Source organism: Dermacentor albipictus, chromosome 10 (assembly GCF_038994185.2).
Source record: "Dermacentor albipictus isolate Rhodes 1998 colony chromosome 10, USDA_Dalb.pri_finalv2, whole genome shotgun sequence".
Classification (NCBI taxonomy): Eukaryota; Metazoa; Arthropoda; class Arachnida; order Ixodida; family Ixodidae; genus Dermacentor; species Dermacentor albipictus.
In genome coordinates this window covers 89,232,470-89,255,685 of record NC_091830.1, presented here as the reverse complement: position 1 = coordinate 89,255,685, position 23,216 = coordinate 89,232,470, and the positions used below count along the sequence as shown (strand labels likewise).

The window sequence follows — 23,216 nt, the reverse complement described above, 5'->3', positions numbered from 1 at the left end:
TAAATGTAATCAAGCATTTAAGCCAGCATAAACAATATATATAATTTCCAGTGTCGTTACGCAGATGTTGGTCCACGTTAAGCTCAAGATACAACCGTTTATATTTTGCATGACGGTAGAGACAATATCAGATTTCTTCCCGCCATTGAAATCGCTGCGCTGCCAGTGAAATCAACCAAAAGAATCGGGCCACCGACAAGTACGACACAAAGGCAACGTCCTTCAAGTAAACCGCGTTTCTGTTAAATCAGTTTTGCGCAACTTTGTATAGTGGAGGAAGTTTCTGGAGAGGAAAAAAAATGTCATTCACGCGACACTAGAAGAGAGCTAAAAAGGAGTTGAGCAGGAAAGTCAGCCTCGTGGTTAAAATCATATGCATCTTGATTGAATTGTCGAATTCGATCAAGATGCATATGATCCGTTGATCCGTTGACAAACCGTGACCAACACTTTTGTGGCGTGGTTGGTCTGCACTTTGAGCTAACAGGAAATTTTCCTGAAGGCTAGCTGCCTGTTTCTTACTGAAACAAGCTCTAATAAGTGACTCGCCGTGCCGGACATGCCAAAGTGGAAGTCCAGAAAACTGTTCCAAAACCATCACTACAAGTGCGGAAGGGGGGACACAATGCTTTATTGATGGTTCAGATGCTTGTTTCGAAGTTCTTCTTTACTGAAACGTATATGTGTTGTATGGGTGATTTCAATTATTGTATGCACTGTTCGGTTCACTTTGCTGAGCGCTTGTAACCTCTGGCTTAAGGGGACATGAGCCGTTGCATTTTGTGCATGCTTTCGGGCATGCATTGCATTTTTGATTGCTTAAGGCGTATTAGCCACTGCTGATGATTGCAGATGCTTGTTTTGAGCTTGCTATTTATTGAAGCGTACGCTCTTCTGTACGTTGCATGCGTGATTCTAAGAGTGTATGCACTGTTTCACTTTGCTGACTGCTTGTAGCCTCTGAATTATGAGGGGGATGAGCCATTGCATTTTTTATTTCTTATAGCGGTAAGATCCAATGCTGCTGATGATAATTTTTTTCACGGTCGGACACGATAAATGCCGACTACTGCGCGGCTAACAGCTTCGCTATAAAATCTCACAACCAGGGCACTAAAATACGTTTAGCACCACAGTACCCTGAAGCTGCAACGTGGGCTGGAAGCTATGATTTACCCTGAACACGTTTTCTTTTTTGGACAGGGATATCACGTGAATACTGCTTGGTATAATAGATGCTTATAAACTTATTCCAAAATTAATTACTGTTCGTCAAACTTACGCTGCAGAGAGTGCAGTGCTGCTTCTAGAGAAATGCTGTTTTATACAACGATTGCCTCAAAGCGCCTTTGCCCCATGCTGGGCTACAATTTTTTTTGTGGATTACTCTTACGTACCTGACAGTTGCATAGTGACTAACAGTATGCTGTCTGGCCACGACGCTGCTCCGTGGTCGACGTTGAACTTCTCCATGTAGAGGACGTACAGGTACCCCCTGCTGGACTCAATCAATGAGGCTGCAAATGTTACGCAAGCCGCTACAATAGGTATTATCCAGCATCGATCGGTCAAGTAGCTCGATGCTCGGGAGCCTGAAGCCTCCATTGCTTCTCAACGCCAGCCAGTGAGATCCTGCAAGTGGTGCGGTGAACAAATCACAACGCCTTGAAGTTTACCTTAGGCGCAAGTACTTAAAGCAATCCCGTATAACCTACACTTCAAAAATGTTTTATCTAGCACTTTGGCTATAGCTGCCACGTTGTTTCTATAGCGGTACAATGAAATGGACGATGAGAGAAAATGTGCCTATGCTTGCTGTGTTGAGCGTCGTAAAAAACATCCATAAAGAGAAGACTGCAAGAGCTGTGGACCTTGTCAATACAGGGCAGGAAACTTTTGCGCGCCGCTCCAGCTGTTGCTATCGGCGTCCGGTTTCCGTTTGACTGGCATTCTATTATGCCGGCACTGAGCCTCGCATGCCGAGTGTGAAGGCAAGCTTCATCCGCCACGCACCCATAGGTTGAAGAGCCACGCGCAACGAGAGTTCATCAGGAACGTATTTTGTGGTCGCAGGAATAATTGTGCAGCCCGATACAAGAAGGTTTGTATTAAAATTTATTTTGAGTGAGCAGCTTTGAACCAACAATTTTCGAACAAACATAGGCGTTCGCTGTCTTTATTTCCGTCCAAATGGTCACGCGATTCACCAACAACCAGATAGTGTGATATCCATGTCTCTCTTCGATAGATAATAAAATCATTTCAGGTAGCAGATCAAAAGATTATTACGACAACACTCATGTGGACACTCGGCGCGAATTCTCTTAATCGGTGCCATCGTCGCTTTGATATGTTTCCTATGTATTAATGTATATGTAAGCTATACATTAGTGGATGCCTTATACGCAAGGTAGATTTATTATTCAGCCACCAAAGTTACTCTAACCAGTTCTTACACTCTCGATTGAGCAATTCCTGAGAAGCTTTGAGAATTGCATCGCGCAAACAAACCTAGTTAAACGTCTCATTCATAGAGCATGCCTGTTATTTTAAATATTATGAGGCTATTAAAAAGCGCACGATGTGATTTCACTGGCACCGTTTGTTACGGGCTGCGCAGGGATGCCTGAGTCGAACAGTATTGCAGGAAATTGCCAGACATTTTAATGCCATCTGCGCGTGTGTCAGCTGCGAGTATAGTCGCGCACGCCTATGTTTAGAAATACCGTTCGAAGAGTACAAACGCAACGGTGAACCTTGCTATCTCTTGTCAGTGCTTCAGCGTTCCGGCGGAACTGCACATTTCTGTATGCGACACCCCAATTTAACTTACGCTGTGACAATATCAAGCGGACCGTTTGATTTCAAGTGTAACTTACCCTTTACATCATTAAAGAACCACACAAAGTTAGAAATTTCTTTTTGAAGAAAGGAAAGAAAAAGGACTGTGCTAGTTTGCTGCGCAAATCCGTAAGATATACCTGTGCCATGGCATCATGCAGGTACGGGCCGCATGCCGTGTTTGAAAAGAAGGAGTGTTTTGCAGCTTTACGAAGGACAATAAGCAGCTGTTTTCCCGAGGTTACATTTACGGTTTTCGCAGCACCCGCTGCTTAGCTTACAGCTACAATTGGGAATATCAACAACGCTCGAAAATAGGAGAGGTAAAGCGGACGCATACTGGCACAGCAGCTTGAGCCCTAGTGCGCAGAACGGCGGCTGTTAAGTTACGAAAGTAACAATGTCATTTTAAAACAATGCCTACAGAGGAAAATGAGCTTTTGAAGCATATGCATATGTGTGTATACGACAGGAAATTGCCGCTTCACAAAAGAGAAAGTTCTAGGACACTGATCCAGATGGGTTTCGGCACTCAAGGCCTTAAGGGCATTGCTCAAGTTCTTAAGGACATGTGAATTGTGCGACCGCCTTCGACTATTGTTGCGCGTAACATCGCGTTACTAGGTGCATTTTTCTTGTCTTTTTCTTTCTTCCTTCGTCTTTTATTCCCTTTGCCCCTTTCCCCAGCACAGGGTAGCCAGCCGGTATTTACACTGGCTAACCTCCCTGTCTTTCCTTCCCTTTTGTCTCTTTCTTTCTCTAGACTTCGTAGGAATCGCCGCGGTTCAGGCTGTAGCTATCGGTATACCTCCCGCATGAAGAAGATGGAACTAAGCACGGGCAATATTTAGCTTCTCTAACAGTGGATCGCAAGTTTTGTGTTCGTTAAACCTGCGTGCCAGTGCAAAAAAAAATTAGTCCTTTTATTCCAATTAATCGGCGGGCAACCACTATGTCTCTATTATGGGTCTAAGATATAAACTCAGGACAACAAGACGAGCCAGAAGTGTCTCGTTAGGCGTGCCACAACGAATTGGGCCAGACTAACAACACTAGAAATGAAAGCGTTCTTTCTAAACAATGCACAGTAGGAGGGAATGAAGAGGTGTTGAGAAAGCTCCGGCGCCGCTACAAGCAGATTGTGCGCTAATGTGTAGCCCAGCAACTCAATATGAGCTACCGTGTACTCTTGCAATTAAGGCGCCGTCCTACGGTCAGCACCGAAGCCGGGAGCCGTTGCAGGAGCAACTCGCGCAAGAGGGTGTCGTCAGTGCATCTCGTGTTCTCTCCGAGCAGCTGTCTCACGCGGCGGAGAAGTGTGCTTGGGTGGCGCTCTGGGAATTCTTCAGCTGAGAACAGCTGCTGGATGCGAGAATGATGGGACGCTTTTGTGCGCTACCGCAGGGTATATTTGAGGTCATCATAGATGATGGCGGAATGGGGTGTGTTCCACAAACTCACCACTTTATCTATGGCAACGAGCAGAACGATGAGACAGCGTTGCGAAACTTTTTGCCAACAGAACGGACGCCATCGGCCTAAGGACCCACGCTGAGAGATGCTGGTCCTAGTCTTGTGGGAGGCGGAAGGCAATGGCCGAACATGAGTGCTTACTACGTTATTCTAGAGGGCTTTAGCTTAGAGAATTCGTAGCGTCTCGCAGATCCATGGCAGATCCCAGCCTGTGGTCTGGATCACCTCCCTCTTCACTAAACTGCCATGACGGACGATAATGTGCGCCCATAGGTCTCGACAAGCCTCCAAAGAATGCAGATAGGACTCGTCAGCGACTTTAAGGACATATTTTAATCTTTCCAACGCTACCTGCTACTCGTGCGTGCCGAGCGCAGCAAGCGTGCCGGCCAAGGTGGGAGCATCTGCTTTTTATCACGCAGGTCTTAGGCGCCCGTTCCTGCGTTGCGCGTTGGCGTCGTCCCTCGGCGTAACCGAGCGAACGAGCACAGCGAGGGTTGAAAGACCGAACGCGGAGTGCAGCGGGGGATGAAAGACTGTGATAGCGAAGAGCGGGCGAGGAGGAAAGCAGAATAGGATGGTTTAGCGGACCCATGGGGCGGAAAACGGAGGAGGAGGGTATGGTGAAAGCGCGGGAAGGAAGAATTTCGTGGGGCCGCAAGATCTGTACCGGGACGGATTACCAGCGAAGCTGTTTAGGCTAAAGACAAGGGCTGCACGCATTTTAAAATCATACATGATTCCGGCTGTCGCTGGTTCTATTCGCGTTCATGCTGTCAACGCCTCTCCGCTTGTTCCTTCGGCGGGAGCGTGCCGCGCCATCTCGCCGTCTACGGTTTCTCGCGGTGCTCTAACCCGAGCATCCCAGTTTTATACGTACCATGTATGACGTCACACTGCAGCAGCGCCGCCACAATGCGCCTACACAAGCACTGCCACGGTCACCGTAAAGACCATAGATATTTAAAAAAAGAGCAAAAATTATTTAGGGACTCTAGGTCACCGCACCTCCAATGTATCTGCCGCAACCGCTGCTGCAGTCGCACCGGCACCTCCGACGCACGTGCCGTCATACTTACAAAATCGCAGGCCACGCGCCCAGGCGCAGTAGTCGCCACACTTTTCCGCTCTCCCCCTACCCGTCACCATCGCTGCAGCGCTGTCGCCACATTTTTTCCTCTCTCCCCCTACTCGTCTCGATTGCTGTCCATGTGCCGTGTCCGTGATACGGACGTAAGCCGCCCAGGGTACCCTCGCTGGAAACGCATGCGGGGGATGCATACGGGGGCTAGAGGTAAACAGCCTCGCTGTAAAGTGTAGTACCGCACAAGACGGGCTCTGTGGCGACGACGCCACGGTAGCGCGACGTCGTCTGTTCTCCGATGGAAAGCGGCGAGCGCGTCGGAGAACCATATATCGAAGCCATATATGAAAACAAAGCGCTGCGTGAGTGGAGGTCTGTCTTCTGTGCATCACACCGACGCAACACCCACGCGCTTCCTCTCTCGATATCCTCATTAGCGAAGCAGTCGTGTCACACCTCGCTCCGTTTGCAATGTGCCGCTCGAGACAGATTGTCCTCGCCAGCGAATATATTGCGAAATGAAAATACATATAGAGATTCGCTCAAAGTTTGCAATGAGGAAGTCTCGTAATCGTTGGTGAATTTTTTTTCCTGTGACGCCAATTCTGCGGCTGCCACGAGAGTACAGACCACGGTGGAAGAGTCTGACAGAGTCTAAACGGCGCCGTCTGTCTGCACAGCGGGCGGACTACAACTCTGTAGTCCGCCCGATGTGCTGTTGAATGGCGCAAACATTCATACCATTCAACAGCACATCCAGTCCACTCCCACCCACAGAAAAGAGCATTTACCAAAGCACTACGTACAGTTCGAGCAAGTTTGATTGAACGACAGATTTTTGTTCCACTGGCTGATACGTGAATCTAACAAGCTAGCATACATATAATTCATGCTTAGCTTCTATTGGAGCGATTAGTCAACAAAGTAAGTAAACCGATGCAGTTCAAGACAATAAATTAAGATTTGAATAAATTTTACTCCTTTAGGCGCGATTTACTTATAACACGTCCAGCGCCTATAAAACATACAAGCATAATTTTGCATTCCACATTTCGACTAAGGCATGCAAGATATCGACCGTCAAATAGCGTCCGTCATGTTTTACGAACGCAACCACTCGTTGTCGCATTCCAATTACGGAGCGCAAGCGTGTGTCAACCACGCTGTCTGACCCGTCAGACAGGTTGACTGTTGTTGCACCTCAGGGTGATCCTACCGCTTGCCACCTGTTTGTTGTGCCCCTCTGGGCGATCCCTCTGTTAGCAACCAGCTTGTGGCATTTGAAGGCGATCCCACTGCAAGCGACCTGCCTCTCGAACCTCTACCGACATTCCTTATTGGGTAGCGTAGCGTTGTCGGCGAGCTGCAGGCCTCCGGTAGACCATGGCGACCGAGTAAGGGCGAGACGATGTTTTGCTAGTGCGAAACTTGCACTGTTTTATTCCATGGTAGTTGAAAGAAAATAAGAAAAGAATGATGTAACAAGTATGAAGTACATGGCATGAAGTATATCGTCTATCTCTCAAGTACATTTCGGAGCCCCTTAAATAGGCTCTCTTACAATTGTGTGGTCGGGATCTTGCTTGCGTCGATGAGACGTGACAGGCACAGAGAGAAGGCCCCTCCTCCTGCAATACCAGGCACGGGTAAGAGAAGTCGATTCTCTTTTCGACGAATCTGAGGGGAGCGCAAGAGTTAATGACCTCTCCGGTCCTCGTGGGCTCGGGTGCAGGTGGTAGAGTGAGCGACGAGGTAAGCACGCCCGATGCCACGACCGTTGAAACGGGAAGGGGAGGTCGTCGCACCCACGGTGCCCGTCCCCGTTGAGACGGGAAGGGGATGCGTCGCACCCACGGTGCCCGTCCCTGTTGAAACGGGAAGGGGATGCGTCGCACCCACGGTGCCCGTCCCCGTTGAGACGGGAAGGGGATGACGTATGGCCCATGGCGTCAGACCATACCTAACACTGTCCAGCCCTCGTGTACCGCGTGTGAAGCTTATGTCTCTCACTGCGTGACGTTTCCCGAAATAGCAACTAAAAGCCGGCACGGTTCCAAGTTATTCATGCTCGCCGCACTCGAATGCCGTTCAAGACGACGCCTCTCCTCCAGCTTAGCGCCCTCCAGGAAGGGAGGCAACACCCATCGGAGGCAGCCATCGGCAAACATAACCTAACTTGCACGGTTTTGACGATTGGCTGAATATGACGTGACCCCGGTGGGCTGAAGGGGTTATAAGGCAGATAAACATTCGGAAGAGAGACACGTTCATCTTGCCTGCGGGCCGTAGAGTACGATTATTTTCTGCCCGCCGTCGAGTACATTTTACTGTTATTTTGCTTTCACCTATTCCTGTACAGATGTTAAACAAAATTTTTCTAAGCCCCTCAAAGTCGACCAACACCCGCACTCTACGATCCTTCGATCAAAGGTGTCTGAAGAAACTAGCGATAGGCATGAGCTTTCAATCAATAGAGTCTGGAGAAGCTAGCGACAGGGATGAGCCTTCGATCACAGGAGAGCGGAGAAATTGGGAACAGGGAAGAAGAATGAGCATTCGACCCAGGGAGTCCTGAGCAACTGGGAACAGCGACAGGGATGAGCCTTCGACTAAAGGCGTCTTGAGTAACTGGAACCAACGAAGAAGAATGAGCCTTCGACCCAGCTAGTCCTGAGCAACCTAGAACAGTGGACAGGTGAACCAGATGGCGTGGTGTGGCATTCATGACTAAGAGCGTGGCTTTTTTTCTTTTGATTCGTCATATTTCCAATCTTGTTTGTTTATTGTGATTGTTCTGGGAATCGGGCTTTTGTATCACACTTTTCGTTTGCAGAAATTATGTAAGAAACAGTTCTAACCACCGGTCTGGGCAGCTTCAATGGATCTTAGAAGGTTTTAAGGCCCGACTTGTTGTTGTACGATGATTTGAGAGTTGAGGCAGATGAAAACATGAAAAGATCAGCTATCGAAAAGGGAAATAAAGATAGTGACAATGACAACGGGGTAATTGTGACTGCTTGTTAGGTGGTTCAGGAAACAAGTGAAGCACGAGCGAGAATGTCAAGAGTGCGAGCGAGAACATCAAGACCATGAGCGAGAAGGTGAAGTGCGCGACAGTGAACGTTTGCGAGCACGGCAAAACAATAAAAAGTAATGGCTGCATTGAACTGGAGCTGAAGACTGTATTATGGTCCTGGCGGAACCGCTTAGCGTGTAGCTGGCGGCTGAAAAAAGAGATTGAACATTTGAACAAACAAGCAGCCTGAAAAATGCGTAAGTAGTAAGCAGCGAAAGTGGGATGAAGTCGCTGGCAGATATTCGTCGACAGCCGAAGAGGCTAGTACCTGTGATTGGCAGCCCGTTCAAAAGTAAAATCAAAGTATGATCTGCTAATGATGCCCTAGTGGCAACAGAGACCGTTGAAGGCTGTAGTCAGCGTGACGAGGTGCCTGAAACGGCTGTAGTAGTCGTAGGAAACATATCATCACCCATTACACACTCATTACGCGCAAAACTACTAACCGCAGTAACATCACCAATGACCGCCAAAGGATGAATGGGGAAATTTTTTACAGTGAAACTGTTATCGGCTACTTTCTCCACTATCGTGTCTGCGCGTATAAAATAATCGCGAAGATAGTGTAATGCCGAGCCGTTCCGCGGCTGAGGTGAAGCAGGCTCTAAGCACTCCCCATACGTGTGTCGATGAAGAAGAATTGGAATGCCGAGCCGTTCCGCGGCTGAGGTGAAGCAGGCTCTAAGCACTCCCCATACGTGAGCCTATTCCGAAGATGGTGCAATGCCGAGCCGACCTGCGGCGGAGGTGAAGCAGGCTCTAAGCACTCCTCATACGTCTGCCGATCCCGAAGTTAGTGCAATGCCAGGCTGACACGAGGTGGAAGTGAAGCAGGCGTTAAAGCCTACCCATACGTGAGCCGCACCCGAAGGTAATGCAATTCCGGGCCGAGCCACGGTGGAAGTGAAGCCGTTAAACACTCCCCGAAGATAGTGCAATGCTGGACTGACACGCAGCGGACGTGAAGCAGGCGCTAAACACGCTCCATACGTGTATCGATCCCGAAGATAGTCGAATGCCGAGCCGACCCACACCGAAAGTGAAGCGGGCGTTAAACATTCCCCATATGTGAGCCGATCCTGAAGATAGTGCAATGCCGGACTGACCACGGCGGAAGAGAAGCAGGCGTTAAACATTCCCCATGTATGAGTGGATCTCGAACATAGTGCAACGCCGGGCCGATCCGCGCCTGAGGTGAAGCAGGCTCTAAGCACTCCCCATACGTGTGTCGATACCGAAGGAGAGCAATACCGAGCCGACCCACGGCGGAAGTGAAGCAGCCTCTAAGCACTCCCCATACGTGTGTCGATCTTTGAAGATAGTACAATGCTAGGCTGACACGCGGCGGACGTGAAGCACGCTCTTAGCGCTCCCCATACGTGAGCCTATCCCGAAGTTAGTGCAATGCTGGACCGATCCACGGCGGACGTGAAGCAGGCTCTAAGCACTCCCCATACGTCTGCCGATTCCGAAGATAGTGCAATGCCGGGCCGACCCACGGCGAAGGTGAAGCAGGCTCTAAGCGCTCCCCTTACGTCTGCCGATCCTGAAGATAGTGCAATGCCGGACTGACCCACGGCGGAAGAGAAGCAGGCGTTAAACATTCCCCATGCATGAGTGGATCTCGAACATAGTGCAACGCCGGGCCGACCCGCGGCGGAGGTGAAGCAGGCTCTAAGCACTCCCCATACGTGTGTCGATACCGAAGGAGAGCAATGCCGAGCCGACCCACGGCGGAAGTGAAGCAGCCTCTAAGCACTCCCCATACTTGTGTCGATCCCGCAGGTAGTACAATGCTAGGCTGACACGCGGCGGACGTGAAGCACGCTCTTTGCGCTCCCCATACGTGAGCCTTTCCCGAAGTTTGTGCAATGCTATATAGACCGATCCACGGCGGACGTGAAGCAGGCTCTAAGCACTCCCCATACGTCTGCCGATCCCGAAGATAGTGCAATGCCGGGCCGACCCACGGCGAAGGTGAAGCAGGTTCTAAGCGCTCCCCTTACGTCTGCCGATCCCGAAGATAGTGCAATGTCGGACTGACCCACGGCGGAAGAGAAGCAGGCGTTAAACATTCCCCATGCATGAGCGGATCTCGAACATAGTGCAACACCGGGCCGACCTGCAGCGGAGGTGCAGTTTGCCAGTAAGCGCCCCTTAATGACAAACTGCACCTCCGTCGCGGATACACAGCTTCGCTCGTCATCCTTATCTACCGAGGGGAAAGGCACTGAGTAATTCTTTTGCGTACTTTTATCGCGCATGCCTTCTCATTACAGACAAGATTCTTTAGCTACAGGAACGACGACAACATTCGAGAAAGTTTTGACAGTGGAAGCGCGTCCTGCGCCAAGTGATAATATGAACAGTTAACAGCAGGTGAAAAGCGGCCCGAGGAAAAGAAAAGCTCACCACCCGGCCCTGCGAAAGCGTATGTCCAGCGAAGCTGTTTAAAACCACCACTACAACTGCTGAGGAGTGCATGAACTGCATTTTAGATAGTAACTGTAGTAGTTCTATTTTAGAGTAATGGTTAGGAATTGGAGTAATGGTAACTTTGACAGCGCGCCGCCGCTCATAGCGCTGTGTGGTTCGATTGCCACCGTAGATAAATATACCAAATTTTCTTTTCGAAGCCAGTAATTTAGTTTCTTTGCATGAACCTAGCTGATCAATTTCACGGTTCCTTCTTTTTTTTCTTGCCGTCGGCCCTTTTGGTACCATCTTTCGGTGACCCGGACGGATTTTCGCGTAGTGCTTTCGCACTGAAATCCGCTTCTTCCCTTTCGATGTGACGCACACAAAGGATAGTGGAGTTTGTGCGGTTCGTTCCTCAATCTTGCGTCTATGGCTGTATGAAAAGTGGCGCGCGCGAGCACGTTATCTCGGTCGTGCGATGGCGCACGTGACACATGTAGCAATCGTGTGTGACCGGCGTTGACACAATGAAAGTATGCGCAAGATTTAAGATATTTATATATTGTGCCCAAAGGCAGATAATAAAGACGAAAACAAAGTATGACGTATTCATTGGTGTGTGTCATACTGCGGAGATATAATACCAAGGCTTGATCGTCCGCCAATGTCGGGGCTGATTGTCTCGTTTGGTTACTGCGCCGCTTTCTGTCGGACGGTTTGACTTTCAGAGCAGATACATTTGTGCTGATGCAAAGGATGCATGCTCTCGCGTCGACGGGTTGACAGACAATTGCCCGTACAACTATAGTACGTATGTATACAGGTGCAGGTAATGACTACAATGTATGCTGCGTGCAGTGCAACAGACTTGTGTCTGTTCCAGTGTCTTCTCGATGCTCGTCGCCTCACGAAGAAACTCGTCGACGGTCTTCGGTGGACTTCTTACCATACCGGCGAAAAGTTCCTCCTTTACGCCACGCATCAGTAGACGTACTTTCTTCTCCTCGGACATTTCTGGGTTGGCGTGGCGGAACAGACGGCTCATTTCCTCAGTGAAAATCGCGATCGTCTCATTCGGCAGCTGCGCTCTTGTCTCCAGTAGAGCTTGGGCTCGTTCTTTTCGCACGACGCTTTGAAATGTTTTCAGGAAGCCGCTTCGGAAGAGGTCCCACGTCGTCAAGGTGGCTTCTCGATTCTCGAACCACGTCTTGGCGGCGTCCTCCAATGCGAAATAGACATGTCGTAGCTTGTCGTCGCTTGCCCAGTTGTTAAACGTAGCGACCCTCTCATACGTTTCCAGCCAGGTTTCCGGGTCCTCAAATGTGGAACCGCGGAACGTCGGTGGTTCCCTGGGCTGCTGCAGGACGATGGGGGACGCTGGGGCTGCCATTGCGGTTGCCTTGGCCACAATCTTCTTGGTCTTCTCAGGTAGAAGTCCGTGCTCCGGGGGCAGCTGTTGAAGACGGCGGCTTGCTCGGTGGTCCGGGATTACGTTGGTGTTCTGTTCGCGGTCTGGGCTGGGATCACGGCTTGTCGGGGGCGTCCTGTACATGGACGAAAAGCACCTCCACCAGATGTCACGTGGTAGTGACGGTTAAGAAAGAAGCAATAACACAGTAGCAATACTGTGAACGAGAAAACTAACTTTTATTGGGCGAACCTGTGCCCACAAAAACAGGCTACACTTATAGCACAACGATAGCGGCGAACACGGTCGGCGATCGTCGGAAAAAAACTGATCAGCGGGTCAAGCGCGTCGGCTTTTATAGATCAGTCGTCGAATGTTCCAGATTACCTGATGGGACCCGCGTGTCTTCCACAAAGTTCTACACCATTCATGTCACGCGATGAAATCTGATAACACAAGGTTCGGCGACAACAGACACGCGGATAGAAGCATCGATAACTTTCCAGAAACTTCGGATACATGCAAGCGCGTCCCGCGCTGCGCGATAAGATTTGTTAGGCGGTGAAACCTGGTCGCCCGATAAACATAAATACACGTGTCAATATCAGCAAATCAGACTAAATAAGCAGAACTGCTATGATCTTGTTCAGCTGCGCACGTTCGTCGCTAACTACTACCGCTGTTTCGGACACAAGTTCAGTCAGCCTATAGTAAAAGTACAGGTGTGCTAGTTAATGGGTGTGTTCTCCATGTAATTACGCAATGAAGCGACAAGGTTGTCTGAATGTTCTTACTCTAACAATAAAGTGAACAGCTTTCAAGCGTTTGCCTATTGAAGCGCATTCGCGATCATCATTGATGGTTTGCGCACGGCGCTTCTTTTATTATTATCACTGAAGTTTCACGAAACGGGGCGAGACAGAAACCTACCCGCCACAAGGTGCATGGTGTGATGTAAATAATGCATCGGACTAAAAACGCACAATAAATGAAATTTATTTATAAGGCGATAAGGACAAACATGCAAATTCCGTGTGCTGATACCTCTCGACAGTGTGCGCCGGTGCGCTCTCGGCAGAAGAAGAAGCAGAAGAAGAAGGACGCTGCGGGTGCCCGCTGTGTCGGCTCTGTGGTACCCAGGAGTCATGGGTGAGTTATTGACTTTTTTTGTTGCTGATGATGCACATAAAATGCATACTTCGTGCGGTGACTGAGAACGCAGAAGCTTTCGAGCATGAGGGCACAAAAGAGGCGCTTAAGAAGGTCGCACAAGGGCACGGATCGGCCGCTACCGAAGTGACCATTAGACTCGAAGGGCAAACGTATTCTGCCGTCTCTCTTCTTGTATTTTTTTTTTATTTCCCCCGAGTTCAGCGTTGGTGTTTCGCCGGGTAGACGTTTTCATAAGCCACGTTTGCATGAATGCGACAGAAGGCGACAGCAGCGCATCACATCTCCTAGCACATCAAGAGTGATGCGATGCTTCAGCCTTTCACGCCTGGTGCGCGATGGTGGCGGCGTACGGTGTCGAATATCGTAGCCATAGCAGCGCCTCCGGCGTCGCCTTCGGGGCCGCCGTTTTCTCGGTGACCTTGCTGACCCGCAGCTGGACGAGCGCGCTGCAGAATGGCAGCAAGTTCCCTTCCCATAATTCATAATGCGATGCGATCTCGTTTACACGAATCCCCAAAGTCGACTTGCTCGTCTGAAACCATCCCTATTCAGCGCATTAATGTGACGTTCTTTCATAGCGCATCAGCCCCGTTTGCATGGATGCGATTCGCTAGAAAGTTGATGTGATGCGGTGCGCCAGTTGCACGCTATACGCGGCGTGCACGCCGATGGCCGCGCCACTGGTGGCGGCCTTGCGCAGAACGCACGGGAGGGGAGCGAGCCGCGCGCCGTAGCACGCCGTAGTTTGTTGCGTCGCTGTAAGTGCTTCTCCGTCTTATTTGTGTTTTCAGAGCAAAATAGGCAACACCCTTCGCATGTGTGGGATGGCCAAAGCTTCCGAAGAATGACGAAGAAGAATTGTTGAAGGGTGGGGGGCTCAAATACCGGCCAAAACGTGCCGGCGATACGGTTCTAATTATTCCCCGCAAAGCCTCATCAGCAGGAGCAACGGTGGCAATGGATCGTCGCTTCGGCGCTAAATTTCTTGTTCCCATCCTTTCCTTTGTCGCTTCGGTGTTTTTTTCTTTTTTATTATTATTTTTTTACTCGATTGTAGTTAGACGCGTAAGCGACGATGTTCGTCTGCAGTGCAACATGCGGTTTAAAGGCATTTCGCTAAAGTTCGGAATGCCGTTTGCCGCTTATATTGTTTTCCGCTTCTTTACCGCGTTGGGCTAGCTAGGCAGCACGACTGCATGAGCGCATTGTGTTGTATGTTAAAGCTACAGAAGTTTGCAAGAACTGAAATTGTTAGTTTTATGTGGCCCGGTAAATCCTCGCACAAGCTGTCGCGCACTTCATGTTTGTACATCTGTATTAGGCGTGGCTTCGCACATGTTTAACTGTTGCTAGTTGCTTCATGCAGAACTCTTGATTCTTTTGAGCTGCGAGGTTTTCACCCTGCCTCGTTTGTAAAGGGTATAAATCACGCTGTGTCTTATCGGAATGACACCAAGCAAGTGCTTCTTTAACAGCTTTATTCATTTCGCCCGAGGGCATCTTAGATATTGTGATTTTTGTGGAAATGTGTTTAGAAAATAGGTAGCTCACGGCGAGAATTGCTAATAGTTCCTGCATATGGTATTTTTGTTCCATTTTTCGCTGAATAGCTCGCGTGAGGTTTGGTAAGTCATCACACCTCGGTGCTGCCTGAGCAGACTTAACACGCCGAGTGATTTGTTTGTTTCACAACGTAGTCGCTTCTTGCAAGTGAATTTTGTACTCAACTGAATTATTTCTTATTATGCTTACGCCGCATAGGACTAAACCCGGCCTTGCCGCCAGCGCTGGATCTAATTTGACTGGCGCTGCTCTGCCTTTAAATATATCATGTGGCACCTCTCTCTAGTAACATTTCAAAAACGTACTGCAAGTTTAGTCAGACTATAGCTTTGTACGTTTCCAAGCAGCTCCCTTAGGGAATTTAAAATTGCGAAAACTGCAGCGCGAACGGCAGTTCATCGGCGTATGCAGCAGAACTGCATCGGCGGTACAGCGCCGATGCAGTTCGTTGCAGTCCGTGCGTTTGGTGGCTTCGTTGACTATAGTGTACGCGTTTCTATCAATAAATTCGCAATTATTCTTCTTCAGTTGACTTTCAATCCACTTTTTCGGCGGCGTCACATGTATTCATCGGCAGAAAAATCACAACGGCATATGCAGACATCGCACCGTGCGAATTTGTTATCTAAGTCTGCATTAAACACGGGTGCTTATTATTGAGGTACAGAAGCAGCATTACGGCAAGGGTAGAATTTAAAAAAAACACGGTCGAGCCATCGCATTAGTCAACAAAATTTGTCGGCTAGTTTACATGAGCTCCACTTCATGTAAATGGTCTTTATGGCGTTTGTCTGCGGGACGCACCTGGCGCGTATGTGGACCATGTTGCCCCAAACACCGGTAACAATTGTTCATACCCGCTCCCACAGAGGTCTGCGCCTTCCCTACAGCTGTCACCGCAGAAGAAGCAGTTTGGCGCCCGAACAAAGGACAAATCGCAGCCGCGAACTTCAGTCACCGTTGCTGCAAAGCGTTGTCGTCTGCTATACTGCTCCCGCGCGTATTGTTGGAAGCGCCCGCTAGGTGGCTATCAGTGGCGCCTCTATAGGCGGTGCACGAGGCCTATACGCAGCTATACCGGTTGGTTCGGAGCGGAGTGCCGAGACACACTTGCATCGCTGCAAGCTCTGCGAGAGTGGTTGAGTAGAGTTCAATATATCTTGCGCATTGTTCGGTGTTTTATGAGACATTTTTATACTTTGACGACCCTCAATAAATTTGCGTATATGACAGCTTTGATAAGTTTTGATGCGTTAATATGCCTACCGGTCCAGGGGCATGATACGCTACAGTTTTGAAAAGGGTGTCTCAATGTGAGCGCCGCCTCAAGCGTGGCATCGAGGCACTCTAGTTTTGAACACACCATTCTGGGACCTGGCGGCAAGCGATCAAATTACCTGGGTAGTAGAAGTGCCGCACCTCCGCACTGTGTTACGCTCTCACCGGAGTGTGCGGCCGATCCGGCTTGTTTTGTTTGTGTGTTCATGCTTTAGTTCTTCCTTAATCTGAGCGTTCAGTTGCCGTCTACGGAATCGGAGTTCGCTCAGGGTAGCCTTAGTAGTTTCATGTCATCGAGAGTACGTGTGCCTGGTTCTTAGCTTAGCCATAGAGAAATACCTGAGCGAAAACCCGATTGCGCCTCTAGAACACCGCGTGGTGAGGCTTTCCATTTTCTCCGAAAACTTCAATGCAGAGGAATTTACAGGACTTCAGGAAATTTCTGACGGTGAGGTTGCACGGGCAACTTGAAGAAAAATCATAGAACGGAAGAAGGTGGGGCAGAGCGTCTTAATGAAAATAAAAGCAAAACAAAACGACTGACGTAGAGTCGCTTGTAGAATAAAGTTAGGAGAATTTACATAAACAGTGCTATATAAACATTCATTGTCTCTTTATACAATGATATTAAACAAATTTACGGCAAACAAACGAAAGAATTGCAGCCTCGACATTCTCTCTCCATGAGCGAAATACCCGCGAGGGAAATACCTGCATGCGAACGCAAAAGCTGGGGAGCCACAATCGCGCCTTCTATACTGAAGACCATTATCGGTGAATGTGTATTCGCCGCAAATCCTCGCACCTGGCCCGCAGTGCAATGGAAGCCGGCGTCAACACATACCAGAACCGGTCAGAACCAGTCATGGTGCTAACGCTAGAAGCCTATCCATTCCTTTATTAGATTTATTAGTTTATTAGATGATTGCTCAGAGTCTGTGTTTCTGGCTCGATTCGCATTAGGCCGAGTATGGAGACATTGCAACAGTTTGTCATTGCAGATTGACATCGTGTGACTTCAGCGGTACGCATTCGTAGGCGGTAGCCCAGAGAAACTGCGTTTACGACTTCTCTCACGCACGGTACTCGTTTGACACAGCACTTTACGTCTTTCGCGACATCCTGCAGTGCCTCCGATGCACGAAACTTTCCAAACTTTCTGCCGCATCACAACTCAGACGATCAGACACACCGCGGCGCTTTGCACCCAACAGCAGGACCTCGCATTCTGTTCTACAAGAAACTTACGCGAAACGGCACAGAGACCGTTGCTGGCCGGTGTTTCCAGTGTCAACTGAGCGGCGCGTCGTGGCCACAGGGATGCATACGCTTCTGCACTGAAGACAAGAGCACAACATCCAGGCCATTCTTGTTGAAACATCGAATGCCTTACTTTGTTTAATCGGGTTTATTTCTAGTGCAGGTACCTACTAGTTGTAGCTTAAAAGCACTTCTAGTTGGGCTAGTTGGTAGCTGTTCATTCTAAAATATAAAGAACAACTATGACTCTCAGGCCTGGTGTTACAACGAGCTTCTTGTTAGACGTGTGGCCCTGACATCTGCAAAACAAACGGCTCTATAAAAAGTACTGTGCTTTGCATACTTCAGGGTAGGAGAGGACTGAAGACCAATTGGAAAAGACGCGGCACATTTAAGAACGGAATTTGCCCTCATGCGTGGCACAGTGATTCAGCATAGATGCCAATTTTTCTCAAGGTTAGGCGCCGTTCCGTAGAGAGTTCGAGTGGCGCAGCCGTTCCCGCTAAAACAATACAACCATGTGTATTTACAAGGGTGTTCTCCATTTCCTAAAGGAAGTTGGGAAAAAGCTCCACTCGCGCCGATTGTACTTTATACTCCTTAGAGGCGCTATACGACGACATGACGGTATTTTTTCGACCTCTATCTAAAAACACCGCTATCCCGATCATGTCTGCTTGGTATACTTGTTTTTTCGATGCAGCCGAGTCCACCTTTTACAGCACGGACATCGGTAACTCTACCCTTTTAAGCACGAGCATAGGTGAGTGCGTTCAATTCTGGATTTTAATGGCGCCATGCCGGGTGAACCTGGGACTTTTAACCAAATATGTGAACAACTTTCGGTCCCTATACAAACTTTTTGCCTGGAAGGTGCGCGAGTGTGCGTATTTGTAAAAGAAGTCAGCAATGTGCCGACTTATACTATGCAGAGTATTTTAAGCTTTAAGCAGACACCACTGGACGAGCAAATCAAGCGCGCTTACATTGCATGCAGTAGCTGACGCAGACGTTGTAGAAGGTGCTGCTGCGCACTGTGTGGCACATGCGTTAAAAAAAAAAACTTTTTTTTTCTGAATGTTGCTGTTCATCTATTCAACGTCGCTATTGGCTTTTGGCAATGACAGTGGTCCAAGGGCTCTTTTTCGCTTTTCAACAGCAATGAAGTAATTTCTCTACAGCAGTATTTATGGCAATCATATCACTCAATTAATTCCTAAACAATAGTTCTGTGTAAACTACCTAACGGCGCGATGTTCGTGTCTGCGATATGTAGAGCTGATGAAGCTTTTGAATTATTATTTTATGCCCGCGTCGCCACACCTGTGTTGCCTCCGGCGGTCAGTGCCTAAGTAAAAACTAATTAGTGGGAATCCTAAGTGTGGTACCAATATCGACGTATTCATCCGCTAAAACACCCATGGAATATGGTTTTCTTCGTAAATTGGGCGCTATAGCATAAGGTTATTTCATTGCGAATTTATTTGATACTCGTAACGTCAAATTTATGTACGCGCCGCCTTATGCACGAGCCGAAGCATTACCCAGAGGTAAATTCATTTTGGTCACACCACAAGCAAGCAAACAAACAAAGAAAGAGGCAGCAAAATCAGACGATCTCGGGCTTTTGTCTTGCAGAGCACATGGGGTAGTTTTGTTGGGGGGACAGAGTTCAAATTGGAACATTGGAACAACTTGGTTCATTGCGTATGGGTCATGTGTACATACGTACGGTCACATATGAACTGGTTTCAGGCCGACTTAGTTCACTGTATAGATTCCGGACTGGGTAGGTACCGCTGTTCGAAGAAACTCTTTCACGCCGACTTCGAACACTAGATGTGTGCCTCTCGGTCTGTGTTCGTCTTCAACAAAACTCTTTGGTGCAGCTTGTGTCGCTGGATATGCGCCAGTAGTTAGTAGGTGTCTGCCGCTCTTTAGTGAACGTCTTTGGCAGCAACCTGAATGATACGTATTTTCCAACCTACAATGGCAAAAAATTATTTATTATGAAATTATTGTTATTATTATTATTAAATTTATTTATTGCTGAGCGGGATGGAACCCACCTCACAAAGCTTCCTCAAAGACAGCAACGCGACGCATTCACAGGCTGTGCCACAAATGCAATGGGCACATGCCGCCTTTCAGTGAACAACTTCAACGCCAACGCTCCAGCGAGCTGCGCTATGAATGCACGGGGTATGTGCCGCCCTTCAAGGAACCTGTCACCAACTCGGGTCATTGAGTATGTATCACTGAGTGTGAGGCAAGCAAAGGAACAGTTCCCAGCGTTCGCAAGCAATGGCGCGGGGCACTTCTCGCTTGAGAGGCCGCGCGCGGAGTCCTCGGCCGTGTCACTAGACGGCGCAGCATGTGCAGAATGAAGCGAGAGAAAGAAAGAAGCCCGGTTGTCGCATGACGAGTTTCTCGGCGTTCGTACGCACTGGGGCGCCATGCATTTCGGAGGCCACGTGCAGGCTTCGCGGCGCCGGCGCTAGATGGCGCGCAGTGTTCTTAAGCAAGCACGAACGAGGAATCCCACCGCAGTACACGCCTCAAACTTAACTCGTTCGGACGGTGACTGTTCGTTGTGTCGCTATATTGATCATATGCCAATCGCATTACCCTCGACAGTAATACTCCCATTCGAACAAGGACCACCCAGTAACCCAAATTGATAGATAGATAGATAGATAGATAGATAGATAGATAGATAGATAGATAGATAGATAGATAGATAGATAGATAGATAGATAGATAGATAGATAGATAGATAGATAGATAGATAGATAGATAGATAGATAGATAGATAGATAGATCTAAGTTCAAGTGGACCGAAGGAGGCAAACGATATTAATCGCAATGAAATGCATATAAGAAATAAGTCGTAGTAGTTTCTGTATCACTTGTTTGTGAGGAAGAGCAATGACAAAATTTCAAAGTGGGTTCAATAAACTAACAATAGATATCACACCTTTTCATAGGCTTGTCGAGGTTTTCTTTAGGGAGCAGCGAGCTAAGATGGTCCGAAGGTTGCGCTGAAATATCCATAATTATGAAGGTGCGTCTTTCTAAAATCTCGCTCGCTCACGTGGTTGAAGAATCATGTCTTCACAATGTCGTTTAAGTAAAATACAATGCTGTGTATCTCGCGGGCATTATATTCACATGAGTGGAACAGCTGAAACGCTTGCAACCCCAGAGGCAATAGTTCACGCACAGAAACCACAGCGGTGACTTGCAATCTATGCGAAACGCTGTGTTATGCACACCGGGCGTCCACGGATTCGTAAGCCGGCAGCAGTGCAGTCTGTGGCGTCCTGATGCTGAGTGCAATATGACGGTTTCGATTAGAATTCGCGCCGGTTTTATTTTGAGGAAGGCGTGGAACAAAGCATCCCTAGTGACTGGATTATTGCGCTGCAAGGAGGCTGCCTGCCCTCCCCTCCAATAAATGAGCGCGTTCCCTTAAGAAGTCCTTGATACACCAGCCAGTTTGGCCGATGTAGCAATGACCACAAAAACTGAATAAACGTTCACAGGGTGTGGTGACATGAAGAGATCTTCACTCGTGTTCCTAATCTCATTTGCTATGGGAGCTGTCCCCGCCGATTCCGCTGCTGCACAGGTTTGATAATATGGGCCCTCTTGACGAATCTGCTATGGCTAATTATTGGCAGTAAAAGCAGTGCTTTCTTGTGTCAATCTAGCGTAGAGTGAAGCATATTGATTCCTTGTCCCCCTCTTTGTTTTACTTCACCAGGGACGACAACCGAGATGTAAGTGCGTGAAATCATATCTCGCTATTTCTTTTCTTTCTGTTATTAGCCGAATTTTTCATTTCTCTACCGGCGAGACCTATACATACATACAAAGAAAAGACACTAAGTGCAGTGTTTTCAGCATTTGTTGTGCAAATAGATACATCATGCTTATGGAGCTGTCCTGTGTTTTTTACTCACTCTTCCTGCGTTGCACTGTTCCTGTTTTTATTGTTAAAGCATAGATACAGATCACCAAGCAGTTCTCGTTTCAACTGAGTGTTCTCTGACGGCGTCATTGAAGGCGAGCTGCTTGTGGAGAAGATGTGTCCCCTTTGAATAGCCCACGCTCTGCAGTAGTAGTTCAGCCACGGATTTCAGTTGGTTTTCCTGCAACGATAACATATGCTGCCTAGTGTTGTGATACAGATGTCTCTAGGCCACAGCACACGCGGCAAATTTGAAATCGAGTCACTCACTCTACTTGCATCTTTGCGTGGTGCAGGCAAGAAAGGGACGATGACAACTGGAGGTTCACTCTCTTCGCCTCTTCCTTAAGCATTTTTGGCTTCCTTGCCACCATCGTTATTATTTCCCTGTTCCTTTTCCTGAGTAAGTTGACGAGCTTTTTCATACGTCTTGCGTTGTAAGTTCAGATTACGAAATCGGGTCGAACGTATCAGATGTAGCGCATGCCGGATATCTCAAGGGCATTTTTGGAGACGACAGTCAACTTTCGCACGCATTTATTTCTTAATGTATAAATGTAAAGTATTAGTAAAGGGGCCCCAACGGCAACTCACCCATAGTAGCGAAGCCAGAAGAATAAGGAGACTAGAGCTCGAGGGGAAGGATTTTTAAATTAGTCACAACCTTACGAGGAAACAGACAATGATGCAAAATAAAGCATAGGGGAAAAGTAACAGTTTACCTGAAGCGATTAAAAATATTGCTTGCAGCAGTTTTGAGCGGAGTACACATTGTCCAACTGCTGGTGTATGGTGCTTCATCAAAAAAGATATCGCAGCTGCCTATTTCCCGTCAAGCTTTACCTATTTCAGTAGAAGATTCGCATGCGAGTGTTAGCCAGTGTCATTTTCCACCAGGGCGGCCGAATGTGCAACATTCTTTTAGACTTATTTGGTTCTACTTTCCACAAGCATAGCCAGTGAGCGGTAGGATGGCAGCAGCGTTCGCCTGTTTGCTGAAGAACGAAGCATGTCGAATAAATAATCATGTATTGAAAAGTAAAAAAAATGAATGCTAACAAGGCATTCAGCCGGATTCCATAGAAAACTAATTTTTTTTGTCAGCTTCACCTTCTTCTAAGCCGCTACTTTTATCTCAACATAAAAGCTAATGTCTCTATGCCTCCATAGTCTATTTATGCGCAAAATAGCGGATTGATGCTCGCGGTCCTCGTTGAGCCTGCCCTCCCAATCTTCCGCAGTAATGAGTAAAAGTATTTTGACTTGAAAGTGCCATAAGATTTACTTGCCGTGAAAGAGAGCTGAAATTTCTAAAGTTGTTTTCTTTAACATGAGATTGAGCAAGCTGAATGTCCCGAAAGTAGCGCACGCCATCTGTGATAAATTGAGTGCTGGAGACCCCTTTTTTTAACATGCGCAAGTTACGGCATATCCTGTCCGGACATAGTGAAGCGGCCTCTGGTGTCGCGTTCTTTGTGAAAGTAGTCAGCCCGCCTGATTAAAGCCCAGTTGGTACGCTTAGAGTTCTGCATCAAAGCTCCGCAGCAATATCAGAATTGTGATGTCAAAATACCAACAGCCTTCTTGCCGAAGTCGCCCGCGATAACAAATTAACATTGGCAGCATCGCTTGTCAGGAACATTGGGCGACTATTTTCTGCGATGTTGCA

At 48.2% G+C, this 23,216-nt stretch overlaps 1 protein-coding gene across 7 annotated transcripts in view; it reads left to right on the top strand.

Annotated features, from left to right (window-relative positions):
* Positions 1-13,243: 13,243 nt before the first annotated feature.
* Positions 13,244-23,216, top strand: part of LOC135910214 (uncharacterized) — a 71,744-nt gene continuing 61,771 nt past the window's right edge. The window contains exons 1-5 of one of the 7 annotated variants that reach the window (XM_070526514.1): positions 13,420-13,449; positions 15,084-15,098; positions 18,278-18,337; positions 21,341-21,356; positions 21,844-21,950. In XM_070526514.1, coding sequence (XP_070382615.1) covers positions 13,446-13,449; positions 15,084-15,098; positions 18,278-18,337; positions 21,341-21,356; positions 21,844-21,950 — 202 coding nt within the window. In that variant the 5' untranslated portion in view covers positions 13,420-13,445. Of the gene's footprint in view, positions 13,450-15,083; positions 15,099-18,277; positions 18,338-21,340; positions 21,357-21,843; positions 21,951-23,216 lie in introns of all 7 variants that reach the window. The other 6 variants (XM_065442268.1, XM_065442269.2, XM_070526516.1 and 3 more) reach the window with 6 other exon arrangements.